Source organism: Eptatretus burgeri, chromosome 5 (assembly GCF_056783735.1).
Source record: "Eptatretus burgeri isolate ZD-2024b chromosome 5, Ebu_testis_v1, whole genome shotgun sequence".
Classification (NCBI taxonomy): domain Eukaryota; kingdom Metazoa; phylum Chordata; class Myxini; order Myxiniformes; family Myxinidae; genus Eptatretus; species Eptatretus burgeri.
Genome location: NC_140965.1, coordinates 20,795,516 through 20,810,515, shown reverse-complemented (window position 1 = coordinate 20,810,515; position 15,000 = coordinate 20,795,516). Strand labels below are relative to the sequence as shown.

The 15,000-nt window shown below is 44.4% G+C and overlaps 1 protein-coding gene across 1 annotated transcript in view; it reads right to left on the bottom strand.

The window, feature by feature from the left end:
* LOC147025997 (uncharacterized) overlaps positions 1-15,000 on the bottom strand; it is a 175,543-nt gene that overhangs the window by 9,960 nt on the left and 150,583 nt on the right. Inside the window, exons 6-8 of the mRNA XM_085883564.1 lie at positions 11,137-11,207; positions 10,938-10,994; positions 583-819 (exon numbers count right to left, since the gene is read on the bottom strand). Coding sequence (XP_085739690.1) covers positions 583-819; positions 10,938-10,994; positions 11,137-11,207 — 365 coding nt within the window. The remainder of the gene's footprint in view (positions 1-582; positions 820-10,937; positions 10,995-11,136; positions 11,208-15,000) is intronic.

Below are 15,000 nucleotides of genomic sequence, written 5' to 3'. Positions count from 1 at the left end.
GTGGTCCAGTAAAATTGTTTCAGTGAACAATGAGAACGACATGCAGTCGAGCACGTACCACCGCCAGGATAAACAGTTTAGGTTTTGTTTCCCACCGATTGCTGGATCTGCATCCGGACCTCAACCCAAATATAATCGACTTGTCCTTGTCACCTACCCAACTCATCCACCAAGTTTTGTCATAATCCATCCACAACTTTTTGAGATGTCGTGCTATATATCATATTGGTCCCATCTCTCAATGGTGAAGAATAACTTCAAAAAAAAATATTGCATCCAGAGACAGATCTGGATGTGTATCTTCACCAAACTCGAATATATTCCTCCTTGTCACACACCCAACCTGTCCACTAAGTTTCATCCGAATCCGTTCTAACGTTTTGAGATATTCCTGCACACAGACAGACAGGGATGAAAACATAACCTCCGTCCACCTTCGGTGGCAGAGGTAAAAACATTATTGTTATTTCAAACTTCTTATGATTTTTCTGGCTTGTGCTGATGTTAAATCTGCTGAAGTCACTGATGAAGATACAAACATCATCTCAAAGATTCAGACGATTGTAAGACAGGATCACTCACTTTCATTGTCTTCCGTGAGAATGGGAATTTATTGTTTATTAATAGGTGCAAGACAACACCAAGAGCCCACACATCCACTGGAGGGCCATTGTAGCCATTTGCACTGTAGATCTCTGGAGCCATGTAACCATGCGTTCCTTGTATCCCATACACAAGAGCGCCAGGCTTAAATGCACTTGAAAGGCCAAAGTCAGTGACCTTCAGAACACCACGGTCAGTGTACAAAATGTTGTCAAGCTGTTGGAAGAGAAGAAGAAGGTGAAATCAAAGTGTGGAAGACAAGTTATCATTTTCAGGAAGGAATCTTTGCACACCTCATGTTCCCATTGGTTTGAAAATCACCATCTTTATTCAATTGATATAACACGAAATGCATTCAACAAAGCAGGGCAAATTGTCTTCACAGGAATAACCACAACGACATCAATGAACATGTGAAGCCTCAAATCCACAAATCAACTTCAAAATACTTGGAGTCGTCCAGCAGATATGTGAAAAAAATGTGCCTTTAGTGATGCAAGCATGAAATTTGGCACACTGCTAGGGCAGTATCTTACAAAGATTTTTGGATATAGGGACATTCCAGATTCTTCCCAGAGCCAAAATGGCGGCCATTTTACAAAATAGCCGATTTTGTGTTGTACAAGGAGGATACATGTGGATACAACTATATTTCAGAAGCATACCAGTGGTTTTATTTAACTAAATATTGATTCTAGCAAATAAAGGTGACAAAGCGTGAATAAACCATTTATTTGGTCATTTTTTGGTGCATTTTTGCACTTTTGGACGGTTTTCTACAGCAAACTCTTCAAAAAACTGTTATCAAGCACCATGGAATGACTGTTGTTCATTTAACACTCTTGAACTCAGAGGAAGTGCTTCTGTTTGATCCTAACATCAACTTACAGAGTCAAAATTATACAGTGGAACCTCTAGATCCAGGTAACAGAGTCTACTATGATGCATGGATACATGTGTACATGTTACATAATTATCATCTGTGATCTCTCTTATCCCAGTTCTACTCTCTTGTACACTCCCCACCACAGTGACATAGAGCTGTGCACTGGAGTGCAGCCTTGACACACTTGCACTGTCCTCTGCATCCCTTTTTGCAGTCACACCTTAGTAGTTGCCGACATGCCTCAGTTGCCTCTGGGAGGGTTGTCCAGTATATGTCCCAGCCATTATCGGTGTGAACCCACCCCCAGTCACTGGGCGATGGGAGCTCTGGTGTGGACACCATCATCTGGCCCCAACAGTAGCCGGCTTGGTAGGTAGCTCTCTTGATGTGCTGTTTCAGGGCTTCACGAGTTGGTGGGAAAGCATCTATTGATCTGCCATTCTGGGTGAACAGATGCTTGCGACACTCATTGACATGTTCCTGGCGACTGGTGCGATCATAGAGCACAACAACAAAATGCTCCAGTGCATCCATGTGGTCATCTACGGCTGAAGGAGTTGGCGTGGCAGCCAAGGCACAGAATGCTGCAGTGACATCAGTGACCTCATCACAGGCTTTCCAGGTTTCCCATGCTTTTTTCTTCCCCCTGCCTCCGAAGCTTGAAACGGTGTCGGATCCAGTGAGGGCATGGAAGAATTGCAAACCTCGACACTTGTTAGGTCCCAGTGCCACAGACATCTCGTGAGCTGCCAATAACCTGAAGTTCTTTCCTGTGCCAAAAGCAACCCAGAGCTCATCAATGTCCAGACGTCCAGCTGCTGTCACCGCAAGGACCATGACATCAGTGTCTACTGTACGGATCGACACTTTGCTGTATCCCTGCCTCACAGCGTCTTCAGCATGGAGTAGCATTCTTGTGTCAGCCTCTTCATGGCTACAAGGGGCAAGACCAGCAACATCTCGGGCCTGCGTACAAACCACATCTTTGTGGTGGGTGCTGATGACTTGTTTGTCTGTGTCTGTTGTTGCTACTCTGGGGGCTAGGAAGTCAAACAACTCCATCTTGTTCTCATCTGTGCGAAGAAAGGTCTGCCAGTTTCCAGGAATGAAACTAGATGGCTCGACTCGTCTCCTGATGCCTTTGCCTCGCTTCTTCCTAGTGTCTGCCTTCAAACTGTCTGTGAGGTATTCATCCCAGACAATATCCATCCTGCTCGTATGCTGCAGCTGAGATGTGATGTATGGCAAGAATACTTCTGATGCATACTCGTTGAAGGTCTTTGCTGTGCCAGGTGGCAGCATACTGATGATCGCTGCACCATCAAGGATGATGACTTCAACTGCTGGACTAGCAGCAGCAGCAGCATTCTCCTGTTGAGGGACCAGATCTTATAAGCAGCCAACCAGATCAGACTTTGTTCCAAGTCTCATCTTGCCCATGTGTGACAGTGCAGGCTGTCTTCATCTTCAACATGTCTCTTCGGACTATGTTCGCGGCTCTAGCAAGATGAACACCATCACTATCAGCATCGTGTTCACAGGCCTTGTGAAGGGCTGATCCGATGTCCTCGTTGAAAGCCAGCAGAACATCTCGGCCAGGCTTGTGCTCCATGTCCGGAAAATATGTTAGGGTTGAGTTTGGTGCTTGAGTTTGGTCAAGTGAACACGTCCAGTCAAGACTGTTACAAGCTGTTTCAGCCGGTTGTTGTACAAACTTGTTAGGTCTGCCAGCTTGAACACTGGCGCCACAAGAGCGTCCATGCGGGCATCATCGATGTAGGACACCAGTTCTCCGAGAGCTATGCCATGATTGATATCATCCTGGTCATCCAAGGTTCTCTTTGTGTCCCTTGCTTTGTTATAGAGGGAAACCAGACACTTCACATGGTACAGGGCATCTTGCGCCATCATATCTCCAGCACTCAGTTTAGCAATAAGTGGCTTGTCTTCTAGTTTCAGAGCACATTTCCTGACTCGTCTGTCCAGGTCAAAGGTAGAAGCTTTGCGCAAAGACTCGTTACCTGCTGGCTTGTCACAAAAGAAACACGTTTCGAGCAGTGACTCTGTGCGGTCCACACTCTGACGGGTATACTTTCGTGTCACGCCTTCGGTATCCCCACTGGTTGTTTTCCTCTTCTCTGCCCGAATCAATTGAGTTTTGTTGTATTGTAGTCTGCACGAATCATGCCACTTAGCCCTGTGGTGCTGGAAGGTGGACTCAATACCCTCACCATCGTCCAAGCGGGACATGTCGAGAGATTTTGGCAAGCAGTCGATCTCACTGAACCTGAGGAGGTTGTCTGCCAGAGTCTGGTATCCAGACCCTCCTGTGCTTCGCTTGGAGTCAGCTGGACAATGAAGAGGCTCAGTGGTGTCCATCTGACACAGCACACATAGGTTCCAGTCTGTCTGGTTAATTGATGTAACAGATGTACTTGGCCCTCGCTGCTGGGGGTCTAATAGTTTGAAATGCTTGGCCATTGTCTTGAACCACCACCAATCAGTCACTGTGAAATTGGGAAGAACCACCACCAAGCAGGGGATTAGTCTTTGGGTACACTACAGTGGAGTTATCACCTGAAAACAGAATAGCAGAGTTAAAATGTTTTCAACTACGAACCCCAGCCCAGAGGAGATGCATATATACACAATGGCGATCTTGGATGATTGTCACTCGATGTCCCCAATAGGCCACTTTACATTATTTCATTGCGCTGGACAGGACCATGTTAAACCCAAATCAATATGAACACACCATTGTAGTTTGAACATTTCTATTATGCAATCATGAAAATTAATACAGTGAGTACATCAATATCGATTTCGCAAATTTATGCATTTAATCACGAGATTGCCAGCTACCAGTATGTAATTAATAATGGAAATATTCATGGAGTCTAAGTTCCTTTCACCAAATTTGATTTTTGATCTATTTATATTTCCAGAAACAATATTCAGGAAAAAATTCACATGCATGATCATATTGCAGAGCTCTTGTTCCAGCCATGCATTATTGCGATGGTAAACTGTTATCTGTGCCCCTCATAGACCACCATAGATGCATTTTTTAGTCAAATATGAAGTAGATAATGAAGCATGTGCATACTAGTTGATAATAATCATATTATACTCACTACATTGTGTTTTGCACCAAGCACATATGACTTTGCTGACCTTGTAGGCAGAATTTGTTATTCGTGGCAGCCATTTTGTAAAATGGCCACCATTTTGACCCTAGGGGTAATCTGGAATGTCCCGAAACCAAAATGTTTCCTCAGGGTATGCTATAACTGTGTACCAAATTTCATGCTTGTATCATCAAAGGCACAAAACTACCAGAATATTTCACATATCTGCCGGACTAGAGCACATGGAGTGAGACAAATACAACAATGAATGTTGCAACAAAAATTGCTAATTATTGTGTTTCATCGATTCTCTATTTTTGATCACATTTGTGAAATAAGAAAATTTCTCTTTTGACAAGGAAGTGCAAGGAGAACTTGGCATCGTTTCATCAATTTGTTCAGTCTGCTTGTGGCACGTACACCCTTCCAATAAGAACACCTGGAAGTCTAAACGTTAACCTGATAACCTAATCCATGAGTACTTTTGGAAGACAGTAGACGGAGGAAGGTTACATTAACATAGGCTGATGGTTCACAAGACCCTCAACTGAGGGAATCAATACATGAAGATAACCAAACAACACCCACAGGTCACCAAATTCATTCTTCACCTTCCAATTCAAAGTCGACTCCAATATCCAAATAACATCACGGTACTTATGCAATTGCATTAAACACCAGTTAATGGTCCCTTTTGTAATTACCTTCCGAGTAAGACCATTCTAAACAGGAACCGACAAAGTATTCACCCCCTACCCCCCACACACCCTCCATTCCAAAGTATTTACATTTTGATGCCACCTCAGCTTATTACATGATACTTTCAAATAAAAATTAATATATGGAGACTTCATGGACCACTCCAAAATGATAAAGCTAATAAATGTCAACAAAATGTGGATAAGTGAAATTAACAGAGAAATTTAGATAATTATCAGTGGCCTAAGTGTTTAACCCTTTGCTTAATTAACCCCAAATCACTTCAGGAGCAAATTATTTGCTTGAAATGTCACAAAATAAGAGTAATAAGTTTCATCTGGATGTAATCAGTGGTTTAACTCAAAAATTAAGCTCCCACACTTATGGAAAGAGTTTTAAGATGGAACTCACTTGGTCAACCAACAATGCAAACATGAAGACCAAGGAGCTTTCCAAAAAGTCAGACAGAAAGTGGTGGAGAAACACTTTTCAGGAAAGGGTTAGAGGAAGATTTGAAAATCATTCTGTATCCCTTTGAGTGTGGTGAAATCCTTCATCAAGAAGTGGAGGACACGTCACACAACCCAGACTCGACCCAAATCAGGTCGCTCATCCAAACTCAGCAGCTGGACAAGCAGGAAACTGGTTCAGGACATCACTGTAAATCCAACAATGACTTTGAAAAATCTGCTCGGCTCGATGTCTGAGATGGGGTCAGTATTCATCAATCAACAATATCCCACTCCCTTTGAAAAGCTGGCCTCCATGGACAGGTGGCAAGAAAGAAGGCATTCCTGAATAAGACTCCACTAAAAGCTTGTGTGAAGTTTTCTGCAGGGTAATACTGCAGGCATGTGGAGAAACATTTTGTGGTCAGACGAGATAAAAAATTAAACGTTTGGTCTAAATTCAAAGCATTACGTCTGGTGCAAGCCTAACACTGCACGTCACCCAGGTAACACCATCCCTCATGTCAAGCATAGTGGTGGCATCATCATGCTATTGGGCTGCTTTTCATCATCAAGGAATCAAACACAGAATGTTTGGAAAGAAAGCTCCCCGATGTGTCCAGTTGGATACCTATTTTATCAATCCCATTTATTATTTTTGAACATTTCAGTGAGGTCCCCTGATAATGGCCTCCAATATAAAATAAAAAGTGCAGACTCCCTCAAACAAGCATAGCATAGATCATGTCAGCTGAAAATCAATCTACAATTCTGTGCTGAACCCTTCTAAATGCAGCTGCTGTAAGATCCTTCCTGAAATATGGTGACCAAAACTGAAGATGATAATCCAGATGAGGCCTCATGAAGTTCAGAGTGAAGGAACAAGAGTCACCATCGATCCCACACTATCCCTTGATGAGACCCTCTCACACTCATCACAATCAGCACAGATGTACAAAATCACCCATCCAAACTCAAGCTACCTGCAAGTCTTGCCAACATCCCTGTACCCCTGATGCTTTGAGGTGCCTATGTAATTAAAATTTACACTTATCTATTCTTTCTGCTGCCACAACCTTTTCAGGTAGATCATTCCAGGCATTAACTTCTCACTGAGTGACAGAGCCTGGCCTTCTACCATCTTAACTCTCCTCTTCTTTACTCTCAGACTATGGTCCATGGTCTTCGCACTGTCTATTCTGCAAAAGAAGTCTTCTAATCCAGAGTCGACACTCATGGAGGAGCGAGAAGAAAGAATGTATCATGAAACGCTCGAACAAAATGAACCGAAGGAGGAGACGGGGAAACAGCATGGTTGAGGGACAAAATAGAGAGCGACTTCGAAGATGTGGGATATGAGGAAGGATGAGGACGAGACATATACAGAAGTATCTCTCAGGAAGGGAAAGAGGGAATTTGGAAAGAGGTGGGTTTGGGGAGAGGAAAATGGGGGGAGGGGGGTGTGGGGAGAGGAGAAGAGATCATGGTATTGGATGAGGGATGATCTGAAACTGATGTGAACAGCCGTTTTGAAAACCTGGAGAGAAGAACGAGATTGGCTGTTTCTAACCTGTCGACCGTTTATGCTGGCATTGCCTATCGAGGGAGACCATGCCATGAATTAACGACTCTCCGAATAAACGACCCCTGCCTTACTACTGCTTTATCTTTCCTCTTCGTTACTCTCAGGCTATGGTCCCTGGTCATATCACTGTCTCTGCTGCTGAAGAAGTCTTGTGGACTTATTTTGTCTTTTTCCTTCATTATCTCAAAAACATTTCTATCATATTACCTTGTAACCACCTCCTTTTTTGAATGTAAAAAGTCCGACCGTCACTGCCTAAATAATCCGAACTATAATTCATGGACCGGTGTTTGTGTATTCATTTGTTTGTTTGTTTGTCGCGCTACTCCTTCTACAGTCTTTTTTTTCTTTTTTTTGTATACCTTGTCGAGGCTCGTGTGAGAGCTAACACACAACGCACAGCAAGGGGGGCATGAGACAAGAGGGGAGGGAGTGGGAAGGACAAAACAGTGGGGAACAGAGACATTAGGAGATCTGTGGAAGGGAGAGGGATGGGATGGGGAACATGGGGAATACAAGATGGACATTGCAGGGACTTTCAGGAAGGAAAGCAGGGAATTTGAAGGAGGTGGGCTTGGGTGGATTATCGGGGGTAAAAAAGATCGAGGATTTGGATGGGGGATAATAAGAGGTGGTGGTGAACAGCTGTTTGGAAGGCCTGGAGGGAAGAATGGGAATGAATAGAGTGAGGGAGTTTATTCAAAAGGTGGGAAAAAAAGAGGAATGAAAGAGTGAAGATGAGCAGTGATTCGTGATTTTGGTAGTTTTACCAGAAGGGGGTTGTTGGCGGACCTTGAGCGCCCTGTGGAAATGTGGTGGGGACAAATCGCAGAGAAAGCAGGGGGGGCGAGGCTGGAGAGGAGACGGCAGAAGACAGAAAGACCACTGACCAACCCGCGGTGATTGAGTGAGAGGCCCAAAGACTCAGCTTCATTGCGGGAGATGCCAATTATCCGAAATGCCTTGGTTTCTGCAGCGTGAAGCCGAGAACGGTGGGAGGCAGGAGCACCAGCCCAGAGGGGAGAGCAGTACTCCATCAGGCTGTGGACAAAAGCTTTGCCAGTGGTGTCAGGAGCTCAGGTGGGCCGAGGAAGGACTTTGCGTGATGGAGGATTCTCAGTTGGCTACTGGCTTTGGAGGCGAGGTTTGAAATGTGGCTTTCCCAGGAAAGATCATGGCAGATAGTGAGACCCAGAAGCTTGAAAGAAAGGACTTCTTCCAGAGGATTGTTGAGAAAGTGGATGAGGGGGGGGGGGGTTCTAAACGGTCCTTTCAAAGAGACATAGTGAGAGTGTGAGATTTGTCTGGATTGAAAGACATGTTCCACGTGTTGGACCAGTTTGTGATTTTATCCAGATCTGCAGTGAGCGAAGAAGCTGCTGCTTACCGGTTTGAGGGATGACCGATGGTACGGCAGAGGGTGGAGTCATCAGCAAAGAGATATAGAGGATTTTCCAGAGAGTCGGAGAGATCATTGATGAAAACCAGAAAAAGAACAGGGCCCAGAATGCTACCTTGAGGAACTCCAGCCTGGACAGGAAGAGGGGATGCCTTAGTTTCTGAACTCCATTTAGGGCCACACGGTGACTGCAACAGGAGAGGAAGTCTGCGAGCCATGAGTGGAGATGGCCTTGGATACCATAGGAAGAGAGTTTGGTGAGCAGGGCAGGGTGCCAGACTGTGTCAAAAGCACGTGATATGTCCAGGGATACGGCTCGGATTTTCTGTCTGTCATTGAGTACCTCCATCCATTGTTGGGAGAGCAGAAGTAGCATATCCAGGGTAGAGTGACCTGGTCTGAAACCAAATTGATGATCGGAAATCAAGCCATTGGAGAAGAGGAAGGATTTAATGTCTGAAGCGATGATGGATTAAACAGTTTGGATTAAACTCTGGATTAGAACAGTTCTGGACCAATAACATCCAGACTTGCTACAGAGTATCAGCATGATGCCAATTAATGTATAGGGGTGTTTTTATCTTTAACGGTGGTCCTGGGGGGTCAAGTGGGGACGCACATTTCTCTTTAAATGTGTATCATGTTGTGCCACCTCCAGGTGGCGGAGGGTATTACAAGATTCCACGATTGACAGAGTATAATTATTCCTGTCCCCATGTTGTCCAGTGCTGCGAGGTGTTTTGAATTATTCGCAGTCAGTACGTCTTTGCTTAATGCACATAACTCGGGTTGTTTTTTTCGCATATTCAGGACTCAGTTGTCTACACCACCCCAATAAAGGTACGCGTCAGAAGAACGTGTTGCATGCTTGGAACAACATCGCCAGCTGGAGGGTACTCTGCTAGTTTATATAAATTACAAATGACAGTGGTCCTCATATTGATCCAGAAGGTCTCTTCCGACCTACAACTTCCAAGTCTGACATCATCCCACAAAGAACCACTCTTTGCTTCCTCGTCGAATTCCAACAAATGCATGAAGCGTCATCTCTCTTGAGTACACCCATGCTGCCTGTCTTAAATTAATTATAATTTAATGAAATGGTTCTTCCTCTGATCTTTAATCAAACCAAAACCTTCCATACCACTGAATTTAAGCAAACAGGCTTTTGTTATAACTACCACCAGCCTGTCCAGTAAATTGCTATAAATGTGTAACAAGGTTTAATGGGTCTGACAGTTCTCAATAATCTTGCAGTGCATCTCAGGATAAAGTAGGACAAATGAGATAATCTTACTGCTTCACTCAAGTCATCCTGAAACAATGGTATTACATTTGCTACTCCCCAATCCAATCTGCTCTGACTCTGGTCATCTATTGAAACCATTGGTTAATATCTTACTTGTCTGCTCTGTCATCTCTCTTTGGAATAATATTATCAGGCTTTGTCTTCCCTTGGCTTTCCAAGGTATCTTCTTAATTGATCCCCCTCCAACGTAAAACTCATCAGGCAACCCTTCTCTTATTTTGTATGCAGCGCAAGGCTGCGAGTCTCATCTTTGGCTGGGGGCATGGCTGGACTGCTGATGGAATTCCCCCTGAAGGTAAGGGCAGGAATTTGTAATTTGTCCAATATGCTGGTGATACCTCGCCAATACTTCTCGAAGGACACCGTGGGATCTTCAGCACACATTTCGCACTTTAGTACCCATTTTAAAGTCTATCCCACATATGGCACACATGGAGATGCCTCACCCGAGACAGCCCTTCCTCACCTTCAACAGAGATCCTCTCTGTTGCTTGTACATCTCATATCTGGTCTTGTGTGAAATAATGAAACAACAAATAATGGAATTATTAAAGAAGCCTGGGGAAAAAAAATATTTGGAAAACAGATTCCTGTGCACCAGGTTTAACCACACTTTGCAACAATTACTGTGAGCTTGTCCAGTGAATTGATAATAAATGTGCACCAAGGTCCACAAGGCCTCTCTCAGTCGGTGCTCAGTCTCCTTCTTATGTACATCCTCATTCTAAGCAGTCCAAATGAGACAATCCCAGGAAAGCTTTCCATAATTTGTAACACGATTTCCTCTTTACCCACACAAAAACTTCTCACAATTATAGTCTTTGAAAGATATCTTTCTCTGACTACATTCTCATGACATTTTGTGTAGACTAGTTTTACCTTTATGTCCCCATGCACGATATTCTTGCTGTGCATATAGCTGAATGCAGAAGCCGCCTGGAAAGAAAGCAATGGTTTTGTTTTAATGGGAGGTTTTGAAAATTGGAGTTCCCATCAAATCTTGTTCATTTAAAATATCCTGTTTTGAAACCACAAGTAAACATCATGAATAATGAAAATCAACACAGGCTCAACTCACCTGACGAATAATGGACCAGATCTGTTGCTCAGTCAGAGGTGCATGACGACTGCAATAATCGGAGAGATCACCTGGGCAGATAACTTGCCATTAGTGAATGAGACCTTTCAGTAAAATCAACAATTTCAACAAACGTTACCAAGCAGCAGTCGAGGTTTTGGAAGATCACCAGTGAGAGAAGAGTTTGTTGAGTCAAATGGAGAGTAAAGTGATCTTGTGGAAAGGGTTGGTCATTGAAAAGAGGTCACACTTTCCACTGTATGTCATCAAAGCAAAAATATAAATTGTTTTTAGACATTGTAGTTATTCAAGGATCATAGAAATGGTGACAAGAGGTCACCGCTTTCATGGCACCTGATGCTGCCAGGTAAAAGACATCAATGATCAATGATCTCTGTATTTCAACAGCTTGTCCCCCATCCAAAGTCTGATTGATGGATTCTGTGATGGAGTAAACGACTTTACTACAAATACATTACAGTGATTTGTTACGAGGAATTTTTTTTTGCCAAGTATGGTGGTCTGTCTGTTTGTCACATGATTTTTGGCCACAGTTTTCAAGCAATCGTTTTCAATTTCTTTGTGCATGCAGGTGACAGGCCAAGGACAGCAGCAATTAATTGCGGTGAAGATCCGAATTCGAATCCGAGAAATTTTTTTCAGTAATTCTTCACCATTGAGAGAAAAACGACATGCATTGCACAATGTCTCAAGAGGTTGGGGATGGATTCCGACGAAACTTGGTGGACAGGTTGGGTGTGCGACAAGGACCAATTGATTCGATTCTGCTGAAAATCTGAATCCGGATCCGGATCCGAGAAATTTTCAAGTAATTCTTCACCATTGAGAGATCAGAACAAAAACGATTGATACCACAATGTCTCGAAAGGTTACGGATGGATTCTGCAGTGGACAGGTTGGGAGTGTGACAAGGATGAATTCATTCAATTTTGGTGAACATTCCAATCTGGATCAAGATACAAGAATTCTTCAGTGATTCTTCATTGAAAGATGTGGTCAAAAACGATGGAGAGCATGATATTTCAAAAAGTGGTGGACACATTTTGACAAAACTATGTGGATGAGCTGGTTCGATGATAGGAACAAGCTGATTCGGTTTTGGTTAAGGTCCAAATTCAGAGCCGACGTTTCAGTGGGATCCTCATGTTAACTGTTAAGCCTGGCGGAGGTGTGGGCTCCACCAATACCGTGACGTTTTGCCATGTGTCACTCCATGAGTTTTTCTTTCCATTATTTTGTCAATGTGTAAAGTTAGATCTATACATACAAGGAACAAATCATTTTATTTCTCAAAATGTAAAAGGATGTGGGAATGATATGGAATGTGAATAAGGTGGGGGTGGCCCAATAGATTATCATGTGAAAACATCCCTCCATATTTCTTTGAATCATGGTTGAGCCTGTCCATCGCCAACCCCCCCCCCCCACCCCCCGCCGTTCATTTGAATGACAGTACATGTTGAGAGCTTCCATGTGCAAATTTAACCATTGCCTTGCCAAACAGTTGGATGACTGAGTCAGTCAGGCTGACTGACACGAACTGACACACACAGGCTATTGTTTGTGCTCATTGTGAACCAAATTAATCTCATGTCCAAAACCCATCACTTTCTGCACCCACCTTACCCAGTCGCATCCAACTGTCCCTGGACTATGTGTCCTTTTCTCCAGACAAAGTGGAGAGCTTGCTGTCAAATCTTGACTCACATTCTGCAACCGGTCCAGACAACATCAGCCCACATTTCGTAAAAACCTACTCCTCTGCTCTTGCTGTGGAAAGCAAGGTCTCGGTCTCGGTCTCGGTCTCGGTCTCGGTCTCGGTCTCGGTCTCGGTCTCGGTCTCGGTCTCGGTCTCTCTCTCTCTCTCTCTCTCTCTCTCTCTCTCTCTCTCTCTCTCTCTCTCTCTCTCTCTCTCTTTCTCTCTCTCTCTCTCTCTCTCTCTCTCTCTCTCTCTCTCTCTCTCTCTCTCTCTCTCTCTGTGTTCTTTACACCCTCTCATTTGCTCAAGGTCATCTGTCATCTGCTTGGAAATTAGCAAACATTGCTGTCCTACATAAAAACGTGCAAAAACAGATCCCTGCAACGACCAACCAATCAGCTTTCTCCCCATCATCAGAAAGGTTATGGAATCCACAATCGCTTCAGACATTAAATCCTACCTCTTCTCCAATGGCTTGATTTCCGATCATCAATTTGGTTTCAGAACAGGTCAATCTTCCCTGTATATGCTGCTTCTACTCTCCCAACAATGGATGGAGGTACTCAATGCCAGACATGAAATCAGAGCCATATCCCGAGACATATCGCATGCTTTTGACATAGTCTGGCACCCTGCCCTGCTCAACAAACTTTCTTCCCATAGTCTCCAAGGCCATCTCCACTCATGGCTCACAGACTAGCTCCACTGTCGCAGTCAACGTGTGGCACTAAATTGAGTTCTCTCATCCCCTCTCCCTGTCCAGGCTGGAGTTCCTCAAGGCAGCGTTCTGGGCCCTGTTCTGTTTCTGATTTTCATCAATGAGCTCTCTCTGACTCTCTGGAAAATCCTTTTTATCTCATTGCTGATGACACCACCCTCTGTCATACCATCTGTCATCCCTCAGGCCGGCAAACCGCAGCTTCTTTCCTCTCTGCAGATCTGGATAAAATCACAAACTCGTCCAACACTTGGAACATGTCCTTGAATCCTGAGAAATCTCACACTCTCACGATGTTATCTCCGAAAGGACCGTTTGGAACCCCCCCCCCCATCTACTTTCTCAACAATCCTCTGGAAGAAGTCCTTTCATTCAAGCTTCTGGGTCCCACTATCTGCCATGATCTTTCCTGGGAAAGTCACATTTCCATCCTGGCTTCTAAAGCCAGTTGCCGAATGGGAATCCTCCGTTGTGCAAAGTCCTTCCTCGGCCAATGTGAGCTCCTGGCCACCGACAAAGCTTTCGTCCACAGCATGATGGAATACTGCTCTCGCCTCTGGGCTGGTGCTCCTGCCTCTCACCTTTCTCAGCCTCACGCTGTGAAAACCAAGGCATTTCGGATCATTGGTATCTCCCATGATGAGGCTGAGTCTTTGGATCTCTCACTCTCTCACCGCAGGCACAGGTTGGTGGTCTTTCTGTCTTCTACCATCTCCTCTCTGGTCTCGCACCCCCCCCCCCATCCCCATGCCCTGTCTGCGATATGTCCCAACCATACTTCTGCTGGGCGCTCAATGTCCGTCAACAACCCCCTTCTGGTGAAACTACCAAAATCATGAATCACTGCTCACCTTCACTCTTTCATTCCTCTTTTTTCCAACCTTTGGAATAAACTCCCTCACTTTGTTCAATTGCATTCTTCCCTCCAGGCCTTCAAAACACCTCTTATCGTCCCCTATCCAAATCCTCGATGTTTTCTACCCCCGTTAATCCACCCCAAAACACCTCCTTCAAATTCCCTGCTTTCCTTCCTCAAAGTCCCTGTAATATCCAACTTGTATACCACATGTTCCCCACCCCATCCCTCTCCTTTCCACAGATCTCCTAATGTCTCTGTTCCCCACCGTTTTGTCCTTCCCTTGTCTCATGCCTCCCTTGCTGTGCGTGGTATTTGCTCTCGTACGAGCATCAACAAGGAGAGAGAGAGAGAGAGAGAGAGAGAGAGAGAGAGAGAGAGAGAGAGAGAGAGAGAGAGAGAGAGAGAGAGACAGACAGACAGACAGACAGACAGACAGACAGACAGAGAGAGAGAGAGAGAGAGAGAGAGAGAGAGAGAGAGAGAGAGAGAATTTGCAGGCACAATCATTATTCAAAGAAAGAGGTGGAGATGGTTTCACGTGATAATTGTGCGTGCAGGGGAGGCAGC